The 14,263-nt window shown below is 43.5% G+C and overlaps 1 protein-coding gene across 1 annotated transcript; it reads right to left on the bottom strand.

Moving 5' to 3' along the window:
• Positions 1–9,740: 9,740 nt before the first annotated feature.
• Positions 9,741–13,493, bottom strand: otx5 (orthodenticle homolog 5). Its single transcript, XM_058744998.1, has 3 exons — positions 13,397–13,493; positions 11,171–11,322; positions 9,741–10,355 (listed from the first exon to the last, which is right to left on the bottom strand). The coding sequence occupies exons 1-3, from the start codon at positions 13,491–13,493 to the stop codon at positions 9,741–9,743; spliced, it is 864 nt and encodes a 287-aa protein (XP_058600981.1).
• Between the last annotated feature and the right edge of the window lie 770 nt (positions 13,494–14,263).

Below are 14,263 nucleotides of genomic sequence, written 5' to 3'. Positions count from 1 at the left end.
GCTCTTCTGGCTGGACTTCCATCAAACACAGTCAAACCTCTACAAATGATTCAGAATGCGGCCACACGACTGGTCTTCAACGAGCCCAAAAGAGCCCATGTTACACCTCTCTTTATCTCATTGCACTGGCTACCAATCGCAGCTCGCATCAAGTTCAAGACACTGATGCTTGCTTATAGAACAACCACAGGCTCAGCACCCGCCTACATGCACTCACTATTAAGAATCTACATCCCCTCCAGAAGTCTGAGATCTGCGAGTGAGCGACGCCTCGTGATACCATCACAGAGAGGCTCAAAATCACTCTCCAGAACATTCTCGTTCATCATTCCTGGCTGCTGGAATGATCTTCCCACCCCTATCCGGAGTGCTGGATCCCTGTCAATCTCCAAGCAACATCTGAAAACTCATCTCTTTCGATACTACTTGACTTCATCCTAAACTTAAAAAAAAAAAAAAATCTCTTTCTCTTTATTTATTCCTTCCCTTGCTAGCTTGTACTTATTTGAACAATGCCTGAGCCTTGGTGTTGCAAGCACTTCATCTGTCTGATTGCCTCTTCAAGATGAATCGCTTTATGTATTCCCCAATTGTAAGTCACTTTGGATAAAAGCGTCTGCAAAATGACTAAATGTAAATTTAGACATACATACATACATACATACATAGACAGATAGATACACAGATAGACAGACAGACAGACAGACAGACAGATACATACATACACAGACAGACAGACAGACAGACAGATACACAGACAGACATACATACAGACAGACAGACAGATAGATAGATAGATAGATAGATACACAGACAGACAGACAGACAGACAGACAGATACATACATACATACATACATACATACAGTGACGGGGTGGAAGAATCACGCGACAAGGAGAGCTCAAAATAAATACCCCGGAGGGTGGATTTATTGTAAACAAGCAAAGGTGCAAAGTGAAAGGTGGCAGGCTGGCGTGTAGCGGTGCTCTCAGTCGTGCTTTCTCGGGGTGCGGTGAAGTCGGCGTGCGGCTCTCGTCAGAGCGGTACTCGGTCACTCACTGGCCTCTGGGAGAAAGGGAAGAGACAACACACATTAGTCCGTAGCCTGAGAAGAGTCTCTCTATCGTACAGCCTCACGCGGCTTATCTGGCCGCGGGCTGACGAGTTGCAGGTGTGGCCGGTCCCGTCTTGATGAGCAGGTGCAGGTGTTTCGAGTCCGTCTCCAGGGCAACGCTGATGATACCTCGACGCTGTCACCTCCCATGCATTGTCCTGGTCGAAACAAAAGGCAGTAATAAGGGGGAAACTGGGGGTGGGTGGGGTGTGACCCTTGACAGACCTGCATAGGCTGACCACAGCCGAGAAAGTCCATCGGCGTTAGAGTTGGAGGCTCCAGCCCGGTGACGGATGGTGAAACAGAAGTCCTGGAGCGCGAGGAACCACCGCGTCACCCTGGCGTTGGTATCCTTTGCTCTGGCCATCCACTGGAGGGGTGCGTGGTCCGTCAACAGGGTGAACCTCCGGCCTAGCAGGTAGTACCTCAGCTCCAGGACTGCCCATTTGATGGCTAGAGCCTCTTTCTCGACTGTCGCGTAGTTCTTCTCGGCCTTCGTCAGCTTCCTGCTGATGTATAAGACAGGGTGTTCCTCACCGTCCTGTACCTGGGACAGTACGGCTCCCAACCCTGCCTCGGATGCGTCCGTCTGCAGCAGAAAGGGACAGCCGAAGTCGGGGGCTCTCAGCACCGGTTCTTCCGTGAGTGCCAGCTTGATGTGTTGGAAGGCCGCTTCAGTTGTAGGAGTCCAGTGAATGCTTTCGGGCTGCCCCTTTCTGGTCAGGTCTGTCAAGGGGGCAGCTATGGAGGAGAAGTTGGGGATGAAGCAGCGGTAGTATCCGGCCAACCCCAGGAACGCTCGCACTTGGGTCTTTGTCCTGGGTTGCGGAGCATCCCGTACCGCCTCCACTTTCTTCTCCTGGGGCTTGATAAGGCCCCGACCAACCCGGAATCCCAGATATTTGGCCTCTGCGAGCGCTAGGTGGCATTTCCTGGGGTTGGCGGTAAGTCCAGCTTTGCACAGGTCCATGAGCACCCTCCGCAGACGGTCCAGATTGTCCTCCCAACGCTCCGAGTGGATGACGACATCATCCAGGTATGCAGCGGCGTACTGCTGGTGAGGCCGGAGGATGACGTCCATCAGCCGCTGGAAGGTAGCTGGAGCCCCGTGAAGGCCGAAGGGAAGGGTCCGGTACTGCCAGTGGCCGGAGGGGGTTGAAAAGGCTGTCTTTGGTTTGGCATCTTCGGAGAGGGGGACCTGCCAGTACCCCTTGGTCAGGTCCAGGGTGGAAATGTACTGGGCCCTTCCCAGGCGATCTAATAACTCATCCACCCGGGGCATTGGGTAGCCGTCGAATTCCGAGACTTCGTTGAGGCGCCGGAAGTCGTTGCAGAAGCGGAGGGTGCCATCCGGCTTTGGGACCAGGACGATGGGGCTGGACCACGGGCTGCGCGATGGTTCAATCACCCCCAACTTCAGCATTTCTTGAATTTCCTCCTCAATAGCCTGCCGACGAGCCTCTGGGATCCGGTAGGGCCGCTGCTTTACGACTACTCCCGGTGGTGTTCGTATGTTGTGTTGCACGACTTGGGTTTTCCTGGGGACAGAGGAGAACACATCCGAGAACTGACCGATCAGGTGCTGCAGCTCAGCCTTCTGGGTCGTCGACAGGTCCGGGTTAACGTCCACGACGACGGGCTTCATGGCAGCTAGTGCGGCGGCTTGTTCTCGGGTCCCCACCCACTTCTTCAACAGGTTAATGTGGTATAGTTGATGGGGGCTCCGCCTCCCCGGTTGCCGCACCTTATAAGTCACCGGCCCGATTTTCTCTACCACGGTGTACAGTCCTCGCCAGGTAGCCAGAAACTTGCAAGCGGAGGTGGGGACCAACACCATGACCTGGTCGCCCATCTGGAACTCCCTGGGCTGAGCTGTGCGGTTGTAATGCCGTGCTTGGGCCTGTTGGGCTTTGGCCAGGTGTTCCCGGACTAATGGCATGACGCGGTCGATCCGGTGCCTCATCTCGTGGACGTGCTCGACCAGGGACCGGTGTGGGGTGGGTTGTTGTTGCTCCCATGCCTCCTTTGCAACATCGAGCAGCCCACGAGGTTGCCTTCCGAAAAGAAGCTTGAACGGTGTAAAGCCGGTGGAAGCCTGGGGGACCTCCCGTATACCGAACAAGACGTATGGCAGCATCTGGTCCCAGTCCCTCTTGTCTTCGGCTGCCACCCGCCTGAGCATTTGCTTGAGGGTCTGGTTAAAGCGTTCGACTAGGCTGTCTGTTTGGGGGTGGTACACGGTGGTCCTCAGTTGCTTTACCCGGAGCAAGCGGCACAGGTCAGCCATTAGCCGGGACATGAACGGTGTTCCCTGATCGGTCAGGATCTCCGTCGGGATGCCAACCCGGCTGAAGAGCAGGAAAAGCTCATGGGCGATGGCTTTGGCTGTGGCTTTCCGGAGTGGGATGGCTTCGGGGTACCGGGTGGCGTAGTCTACCACGACGAGGATGTGTTCATGCCCCCGAGCCGATTTGGGCAACGGGCCTACCAGACCCATCCCGATCCGCTCGAAGGGTACCTCGATAATGGGCAGTGGTATGAGCGGTGAGGGGGTTTGGGGAGGTCCTCTGGCACTCCGGGCAGGCTTGGCAGAACCGGCGTACTTCAGCCTCCAGGCCAGGCCAATGAAATCGGTCCTTAATCCGACTGATGGTGTTTCCTGCCCCGAGATGTCCAGCCGTGGGATGGGCGTGTGCCAGATGCAGGACTGTCTCCGTCTTGGAGCGAGGAACCACCAATAGCTTCTTCTCCTCCCCCCTTCGCTGGGCGACACAGTAGAGTAGGCCGTTCTCTACGATAAAATGGGGGAGAGGATGGGGCCTGGGCCCAACTTCCTCTCCGTTGAGGACGCAGACTTGGCTCCAGCAATTCTTTAAGCGATCATCCTCCCGCTGGGCCCGGCCAAATGAGCCCCCTCCCGTCACCTGCTGGAAAACATCATAGAAGAGGTTAGAATTTTGGGAGGGGGACTCACCATCTCTCCCGCTGTCGGAGGCCAAGAGAACGGGACGGCTGCCGGGCTTCCTGGATCGGCGCCGTCCACGGCGACCCCCACTATGGTAGGCAGGCTGTGTCGTGGCGTGGAGCAGGGCCTCAAATCCCGGCCAGTCTCGTCCCAGCAGCACCGCTACGGGCAGGTCCTTCACTAGGCCGACTTCCAGCGGTACTCTCTCCCCTGCTTCGCGTCGATGGGCCGCCTCGGCCAGCTCGATCGCCTCGACGAGTTCGGACGTCGTGATGGGGTTCCTCATGCCGACAGCCTGGCGGACGGGACGTGGAAGGGCTCGGAGGAGGCGATCGATGATGACGCGTTCCGTTACCTGGGCAGCGGTGGGCGCCCCGACCAACAGCCAGTGTTGGGCCAACCGGGTGAGCTCGGCCACTTGTAACCTCGCGGGGCGCCGTGGTTGGTAGACCCAATCATGAAACGCTTGAAACTTCCGTTCATGCCCGCATTCTCCACCACTGTGACGGGGTGGAAGAATCACGCGACAAGGAGAGCTCAAAATAAATACCCCGGAGGGTGGATTTATTGTAAACAAGCAAAGGTGCAAAGTGAAAGGTGGCAGGCTGGCGTGTAGTGGTGCTCTCAGTCGTGCTTTCTCGGGGTGCGGTGAAGTCGGCGTGCGGCTCTCGTCAGAGCGGTACTCGGTCACTCGCTGGCCTCTGGGAGAAAGGGAAGAGACAACACACATTAGTCCGTAGCCTGAGAAGAGTCTCTCTATCGTACAGCCTCACGCGGCTTATCTGGCCGCGGGCTGACGAGTTGCAGGTGTGGCCGGTCCCGTCTTGATGAGCAGGTGCTTCGAGTCCGTCTCCAGGGCAACACTGATGATACCTCGGGACGCTCGTCACAATACATACATACATACATACATAGACAGACAGACATCAAATTTGGGTGCTTCTCAGCCAAACATCAAAATAAATCAAATTATCAAACAATCTAAAAATATATATCTGGAACATTGGGATCAAGAAACCAAAACACAAAGTAAATTACAACTCTATCGCACTATAAAATCTAAATATGAATTAGAAGAATATCTCCAGAGTGTCAAAGACACAAAGCAGAGACAGATCCTGACCAAGTACAGGCTCAGTGAGCACAGACTAGCCATCGAGACCGGCGGACACAGAACGAGCTGCTTACCCAGAGAGCAAAGAGTGTGTGCTCACTGTGAGACAGGAGAGATCGAGACAGAGATACACTTCCTCCTTCACTGTTACCAACTTAAATCAATCAGAGACATATACAGTACATCAACAAATTCACAAACATTATAAAGAACTTTACAGCCATGACTGAAGAGGAACAGATAAAGATAATACTAGGAGAGGGACAGACAGCAACACTGGCTGCGAGATACGTGTGGATGTGCCACAGCCTGAGAGACAGCAGGTGAATGTGTGTGTGTGTGTGTGTGTGTGTGTGTGTGTGTGTGTGTGTGTGTATGTGTGTGTGTATGTGTGTGTGGACGTGCCACAGCCTGAGAGACAGCAGGTGAATGTACATAATGTGTGTAATATGTGTATTATGTCTGACCTCAGTGTGTTTCCCTGCTGTCCACCACGGTGACCCTCAGCCTGTGTGTATTTATATGTTAAACACTGTTGTATGAAATGTTCACACAAGTGCTTATTTGTTACACTGTTTATTTAAGTTTATATTGTTATAGTGTTTTTTATTCTATTATTTTGATCTTTTAATTGTTATTATATTTCTCCACATATATTTCAATCTTTGGCAATATTGTATTTTTTACAGTCATGCCAATAAAGCAATTTTGAATTTAATTGAATTTAATTGAAATAGATAGATAGATAGATAGATAGATAGATAGATAGATAGATAGATAGATAGATAGATAGATAGATAGATAGATAGATATTTAGAGTCTTTCTAATATTTACTTCAGTATTTACTTGTGTTTCACAGATGAGACGCGACTCTGTTGATGATGATGATGATGATGATGATGAAGGTCACATTCAGGATCATTTCTTCAAATCAAGCTGCAGGTAAATGAGTTTTAATATATGTATATATCTGTTTTTAAAGATGGATGAATTTTAATAAGTATTTGTTCTTGAATACAGTAATGTGTGTCAACAGAAGTGTGTGCTTGTGTGTTTATGTATCAGTATGTGTACATGTGTTTGTTTGTTTGTGTGTGTGTGTGTGTGTTTGTTTGTGTGTGTGTGGGATTAGGAATCGATTAAAGGGGAAATTGGAGGAACTCTGCTCTGATGTGTCTGTGTGGATTAGAGGGAAAGAAATGAATCATATTTTAAGTCCTGAGAGTCTCTGAGCCCGTCTGCACTGCACACGCCATATGCTCCGTCCATCCAGATTATACAACAAACACACACACACACACACACACACACACACACACACACACACACACTCCTGTGACCCTTCCCTCCATCTCTCTTTTTTCTGCATCTCTTTCTTAAAGCTACACAACACACAGCACAACACACGATGGACAAACACGGTTTAATTTTAATCACCATATGTGTGTGTGTGTGTGTGTGTGTATTTTCATTCGGTGAAAAAAACCCCATCTCAACTGAGAATCAGGAAAATAAAGCTTATTTTTGGACCAGCAAGAAATTTTACCATTTTAATAACATTCATTCATTTACTTATTTATTTCTTCTCTCTCTGCATTCATTTTGGTGTCAAAATATATAACAAAATAGAATAACATAGAATTATATATATATATATATATATATATATATATATATAAGATATACTGCTTTTTTTTCTCTGCAAAATTCTATACCAAATCAGCAAAACCGACCTGTCTTGTATTTATGGAAAGAAATTGTTTATTTTTAATTCATTAAAAGTCTCAAAACTACAAGACTCTAAATGCAAACACAATGAAAAAGCAGGACATTACAAACAAAGACATAATCTTACATCAGAAAAGAGCGCTGATTTACAAACGAGCGTTAGGAGCCGATGAAAGCTCTGCGTCTGTGAGCGTCAGAAACCCCTGAGATTGACAAGAAAACAAACGTTGATTGTTGGCAGCATCTAAACGTCAAGACTGAGAGAGTTTGTTGTTGTTGTTCAATTCCATGCAACTCGACACATGATTCATTCAAGTACAGTTTGATGTTTCAGAATCACAGTCGTGTAAAGGACAGTAAATACTGAACGTTTCACAGGTTCAGAACTGTAGAAGAAACAACAGATGTTTGATCTATTCATAATATCAATTAAGAAAACATATAAAACATAAACGAAACATCTTCAGCTCAAGTGAGCGCTAGAGTTCACGTGTCATGTGACTTATAGTGGAATCCCAGCCTGCTTTGCTCCTGGAGTCTCTGAGTCTCCGAGGATCGTTCTTCAGTTTCAAAAGCAGCTTATCGACAAACGTTTGGGATTCTGAAGGTCGAAACATCATCTAGCCTAATGATAAACCTCCTAGAACAAGACTTTAGCAGTTCAGATGATGATGACGCTTGTAAATCACTGTTTTACTGCACTAAACATTTGAGCTGTGCAGGATCTCAGCACTTGAGATGTTCATTTCTCTACCATCTACCAGCTACACCTCAAGACAGTAAGAAACATCTGCATCTACACTGGACAGTCAGCTGTACGTTTCTCCATGTCGTCCAAATGGTTCAGAATATGGGTATTATGTGATCCACATTCATGAAAATAAAGGTTCTTCATCAGTGGCTCCATAAAGAACCTTCAACATCCATGGAACCTTTCCATTCCACTAAAGGAAAAAGCTGCTGAAAAAAAAAAGCCAAAAACAGTATCGCTCTGAAATATAAAGATTCCAAGTGATATTTTCACAGCGATCCCATAAAAGAATCATTGTGGGTTCCCCAAAGAACCTTTCAGTGATCAGTTCTTAAAAGAACCAAGGTTTTCTTCCTTTTTCTTCCATTTTCCACTATAAACAACATTGGCTCCACTGATGTTAAAGGTTCTTCTTAGAACCATCAATGCCAATAAAGAACCTTTATTTTTTAATAAATGCTCTAATGATTTCCACTACAAATTTACAAACCATTAAAACCATTACATTTTAGCATCCGTGGTTCCATGAAGAACCTTTAACATCCATGGAATCTTTCCATTTCACAAAAGGTTCTTTATAGTGAAAAAAGGTTCTTTAGATGATTAAAATGTTCTTCACACAAAGAAAAAATGGTTATTTTAAGAACTCTTCACTGAAAGGCTCTTCACTGAAAGGCTCTTTGGGGAACCAAAAATGGTTCTTCTATGCCATCACTGCAAATAAAACCCATTTTGGACCTTTATTTTTAAGGGTGAACCAAATGGTTCCCAGTAGTGAGTTTTGGGTCAAATTCCATTATTATTCAGTGGTTTTAACACGTCACTAGTACAAGACAACACATGACCAGTAGGGGACCATTACAGTTTCCATTAAAACCAATACAATTCCCATTTTAACCATTAAACCATTACAAGTTATTTGGGTGTTGGGTAAAGTTACTTTTAAAAGTAAAGCATTACAATATTGCATTACGCCATTAAAAAAGTAACTAAATGCATTACTTAGTTACTTTTTATGGAAATGCGTTAATTTTGCATTACTTTTTGTCACTTGGCCTGGGATTGCTTATTCGTTTTTTAATAGCAAAAAAACCCAAAAGTTATATTTTTGCCAACTTTAAAGGCCCTTTCACACCAAAAGTGATATTAATAAGCCTCAGGCTGACGGAAAACAAAGTAACTCTTATTTGTAAAAGTAACTCTGATATTTCATTGTGAATTAAAAAGTAACTTGCGTTACTTGTAATGCGTTACCCCCAACACTGAGGATTTCATTTTTTTTTCAGCAGATTCTTAACACTTTTTTCTGAACTGTTCACTCAAAGGTTCTTTGGGGAACCAAAAATGGTTCTTCTATGCCATCACGGCAAATAAAACCCATTTTGGACCTTTATTTTTGAGAGTAAGTAGTGAGTTTTGGGTCAAATTCCATTATTATTCAGTGGTTTTAACACGCCACTAATACAGACAACAAATGACCAGAAGGGGACCATTACAGTTTCCATTAAAACCAATACAATTCTCATTTTAACCATTAAACCATTACAAGTTATTTGGGTGTTGGGTAAAGTTACTTTTAAAAGTGATGCATTACAATATTGCATTACGCCATGAAAAAGTAACTAATTGCGTTACTTGGTTACTTTTTATGGAAATGCATTCATTTTGCATTACTTTTTGTCACTTGGGCTGGGATTGCTTATTTGTTTTTTTAGTAACAAAAAACCCAAAAGTTATATTTTTGCCAACTGTAAAGGCCCTTTCACATCAAAAGTGATATTAATAAGCTGATGGAAAACAAAGTAACTCTTATTTGTAAAAGTAACTAGATATTTCATTGTAAATTAAAAAGTAATGCATTACTTTACTAGTTACTTGGAAAAAAGTAATCTGATTACGTAACTCGCGTTGCTTTCAAGGATTTCAATTTTTTTCCCAGCAGATTCTTTATACTTTTCGCTCAAGGGTTCTTTGGGGAAACAAAAATGGTCCATTTATGGCATCGCTGCTAAACCCCCCCCCGCTTTGGAACCTTTTAGAAGTGCAGTGAAGCTTCTTCTAGATGCTCTACAGGACCTGGAACTTCCAGGAGTTCTGGTCCTTGTAGTCCAGACAGTCCGCAGTGTTGAAGTTGAGTTTCCAGGACGCTGTTTGGTCTTTGTAGTCTAAGCAGTCGACGGCGCCGAAGCCCAGCGACGCAGCGGTGTAGCCCTGCGACGAGAGCGAGACGGGCGACTGGCCGAGTGCTGCGCCCATGGGGCTGAGAGCGCCCCCTGTGGCTGACAGCTGCGGGTGCATGGGGGACAGATACGAGCTGCAGTCCAGCCCGGTGAAGTAGGACGAGGAGGAGGCGTAGCTCTGGCCGTAGGCTGGGGCCTGGGTGTAGGTCATGGGGTAGGCGCTGGAGCGCTGCAGGCAGGGCGTGCTGGAGACCGACAGCGGATCCTGAAGCGGAGAGATGGAGGCCGGGCTCCAGATGGACACGGTGGCGCTGGTGGAGCTGGAGCTCGGGGCCGGAGGAGGTGGAGGGCTGTAGGGGCCATTGGTGCTGGCGCTGGGCTCGCTAACGCTGGGCTCTCGGGCCGGAGATGACTTCTTCTTTGGCGGTCTGGGTTTGGACTGACCGCTGGTCTGTTGCTGCTGCTGTTGGCGGCATTTCGCACGACGGTTCTTAAACCACACCTGCAAAAAACACAGACTGTCAGTATCCCGTTCCAGTCGCCCGACTCTGGTGCATACAGGATGTAAGTAAAACTTTATTTTTTATTAATGTGACCCTGGAGCACAGGTATATTTGTAGCAATAGCCAACAATACATTGTGGGTCAAAATTATAATTTTTTCTTTTATGCCAAAAATCATTAGGATATTAAGATCATGTTCCATGAAGATATTTTGTAAATTTCCTACCGTAAATATATCAAAACTTAATTTTTGATTAGTAATATGATTAGTAAAGACGATTTTCTCAATATTTTGATTTTTTTGCACCCTCAGATTCCAGATTTTTAAATAGTTTTCTCTCGACAAAACCATACATCAATGGAAAGCTTATTTATTCAGCTTTCAGATGATGTGGAAATCTCAATTTAAAAAAATGTACCCTTATAACTGGTTCTGTGGTCCAGTAGCACCTTTTAAATGCTTTACAGAAGAGAAATACATGTGTGCATTCACAGAAAATAATCTATAAGTAATCGAAATAAAATAATAAAACAAAATACAACAATAAAATAAATCAAGGAAAGGCCCTATTGAACAAGTGCCTAGTGCTGCCAGCCTGCCATCATTGCTTTGCTTTTATAATGTCTTTTTCTGATTTATATCAGGGTTGTACCATAACTTATTAACTAAAACTAAAAGAAAGAAAGTACAGAATAATTTCATCATCATCATCATCATCATCATCATCAGGGGTTACGATGAAGCTAAGCACGTAAACCTGGACCTCCTGATGTTTTTGAGCAGTCAGGTGTCTCTGGGCTCTGCTGGACTCACCTGGACTCTGGACTCTGGCAGGTTGATCTTGAGAGCCACCTCCTCTCTCATGAAGATGTCCGGGTATCGCGTCTTGGCGAACAGTGACTCGAGGATGTCGAGCTGCGCGCGCGTGAAGGTGGTTCTCTCGCGCCGCTGCTTCCGCGGAGTGTCTGACGATAAACCACAAAAACACAGTTAGTCTTTCATGTGCATCCATCCATCCATCTAGATGATGCCAACCTCAAACAACATACAAAACTACCAAATTTTGCTATAAGTTTAATCGCAACTTATAATCATTGCAGTTAATAGAGTTCACCGTTTGATTACGTCATTAACTAACTGCATGATTTGTACTGTACATTTCTGCCATACGGACATCAGCTTGACATAGTTACCACTGATAAGCTACTTCTAAATATAATGTAGAAACTTTAAAATAGAAACTTTCAGTAAAGCTGCTTTGAACGATTTGTATCGTGAAAAGCGCTATACAAATAAACTTGAATTGTTATCTATCTATCTATCTATCTATCTATCTATCTATCTATCTATCTATCTATCTATCTATCTATCTATCTATCTATCTATCTATCCCTCGTGATAGAATTAAAAATCTTAAATAAATGAGCTGAGCAATACACAAAATACTTTTTTCTCATTCGATGTATGAAAAAGGAGTTCAAATCATATATAAACAACATAATAAATAACTCATATAACTAAATAACGTAATAATATTTATAAAACAAAACGTTTTCAAGTCAGTGCAGCACGTTTCATTTTTATATATTTATATTAAAAGTGCATTTATACTTATATTTATAAATACTTATAAATATGATAATTGTTTGCGATTTTCTAAATTGCAGTGCGTTGCTTAAACTAATACACAAAATTTTATTAATAATAAAGATAAGCTGATCATCACCTTTACGCGCAGTTTAACGCGTTAAATCTATCTATCTATCTATCTATCTATCTATCTATCTATCTATCTATCTATCTATCTATCCAAAATATGTTCAAAAATATAATCGTTTATTTGTATTAGTCCACACGTAAAAGCATGAATTTGTGTAAATTAGATGTGGCTTTTACTTTCATAAACTTGATATTTAATGGCACGTTTACTTAATTTCTTCAAACTGTCTTATAACTCTGTGGATTAATAAAGGAATTAATTAATCAACCAATATTCTTTAAACGGGAGACGCGCATTTCGCATTTGGCTCATAAACCCTCGTCAAAATAGTCAAACGAATAGACTTTTACTAAATGAATCACCATGATCTGAAATGTGCGATTCGGCTGTATGAATATTAATGATGTCAGAATGATCAAAACTCTGTTTATCGCATTTAAAAATCTGTTGAAACTGTCGATGTGAATATTCACCTGTGAATTTATAGTTCATCATTTTCATTTTTATATTTTAAAAGCTTATTTAAATAGATATTTGTTGCTTGACTTAAAATTCGATTTTTAACGAAAAAAAGTTAAAATTTAATAAAGTTCTTAATATATCTACGAACGTAGGCTAATGGTTTTCGATTTACTCATGACAGAATTAAAAATCTTAAATAAATGAGCTGAGCAATACGCAAAATCCTTTTTTTCTCATTAGATGTAAGAAAAAGGAGTGCAAATCATATATAAACAACATAATAACACATATCGCTAAATAACGTAATAATATTTATAAAACAAAACGTTTTCAAGTCAGTGCAGCACATTTTATTTTTATACATTTATATTAAAAGTGCACTTATACTTATATTTATAAATACGAGAATTGTTTGCGATTTTCTAAATTCCAGGGCGTTGCTTAAACTGCTACACAAAATAATATTAATAATAAAGATAAGCTGATCATCACGCGTTAAACATGACATCTGACGTCTAAATCAACCCGATCTCAGGAAAGTGCGTATAAATAGTTCGCCAAATAAAAACAAAGACTCGTGTTAATGATACGCAAAAAAAAAAGCACTTTGCCGTGTATATGCTACGCAATGAGTAAGATTAGGGGTGTGGGGTAGATGCGTATCATATGCACGCGAAAACTGCGTATTATATACACGCCAAAGTACATTTTTGCGTATCAATACCACGAGTTTTTATTTTATTTGGCGTACTATTTATACGCATTTTCATGAGACCGGTCTCTCTAATTTGTCATTAATTGGCTGTAACAATGAGAATGTAAATTAGAAATGAAAAAGGGGTTCAGTCAGTACTCACTGGGGTAACCGACGGCGGAGTGCAGGAGATCCATCCCGGTACCGGACAGAGTCAAGCCGTTCACAGAGTAATGAGGCTGCTTCATGTAGGACATCATGTCTATAAACTCTCTCTCCTCTCTCTCTCTCTCTCTCTCTCCCTCTCTCTCTCCTTCTGTCTCCTTCTGTCAGTCTGTAATGGATCTTTAGTTTGGCGCTGATCGTCTGTCAGTTTAAAATGTTCTGTTTTCTTCTGTTTTCATCTGCAGCAGTCTCTCAGATGCTGTAACGCTCTCTGTGTCTCTCTGAGAGTTCGGTTTGTCCGGTGTTCTCCGTGTGACAGTGAGATGAAGTGAGGAGGAGGAGGCGGCTAATTAGAGATGGACAAGACCTGAACAAACCCCTCCCTCTCTCTCTCTCTCTCTCTCTCTCTCTCTCTCCCTCTCTCTCTCTCTCTCAGATTCAAGAAGTTATATATGTGACCCTGGACAACAAAACCAGTCATAAGGGTCAATTTTGTGAAACTGAGATTTATTCATTGACATTTAGATATTATTTGACATATTTGAACTTAATGATTTTAGTTTATGACATTCTGAATGGAATTAGACATATTATTTGACATATGTGAACCTGGAGCACAAAACCAGTCATAAGGGTCAAACTTTTGAATTTGAGAATCTGAATAAATAATCTTTCCATTGATGTATGGTTTGTTGGACAATATTTGTCTGAGATACAACTATCTGAAAATCTGGAATTTGAGGGTGCAAAAAAATCTAAATATTGAGAAAATCTCCTTTAAAGTTGTTCAAATGAAGTTCTTAGCAATGCATATTACTAATCAAAAATGAAGTTTTGATATATTTACGGCAGGAAATGTACAAAA

The sequence above is a fragment of the Onychostoma macrolepis genome, chromosome 15 (genome assembly GCF_012432095.1).
Source record: "Onychostoma macrolepis isolate SWU-2019 chromosome 15, ASM1243209v1, whole genome shotgun sequence".
Taxonomy (NCBI): Eukaryota; Metazoa; Chordata; class Actinopteri; order Cypriniformes; family Cyprinidae; genus Onychostoma; species Onychostoma macrolepis.
The sequence above is the reverse complement of the archived record's forward strand: the minus strand, read 5'-3'. Positions and strand labels throughout refer to the sequence as shown.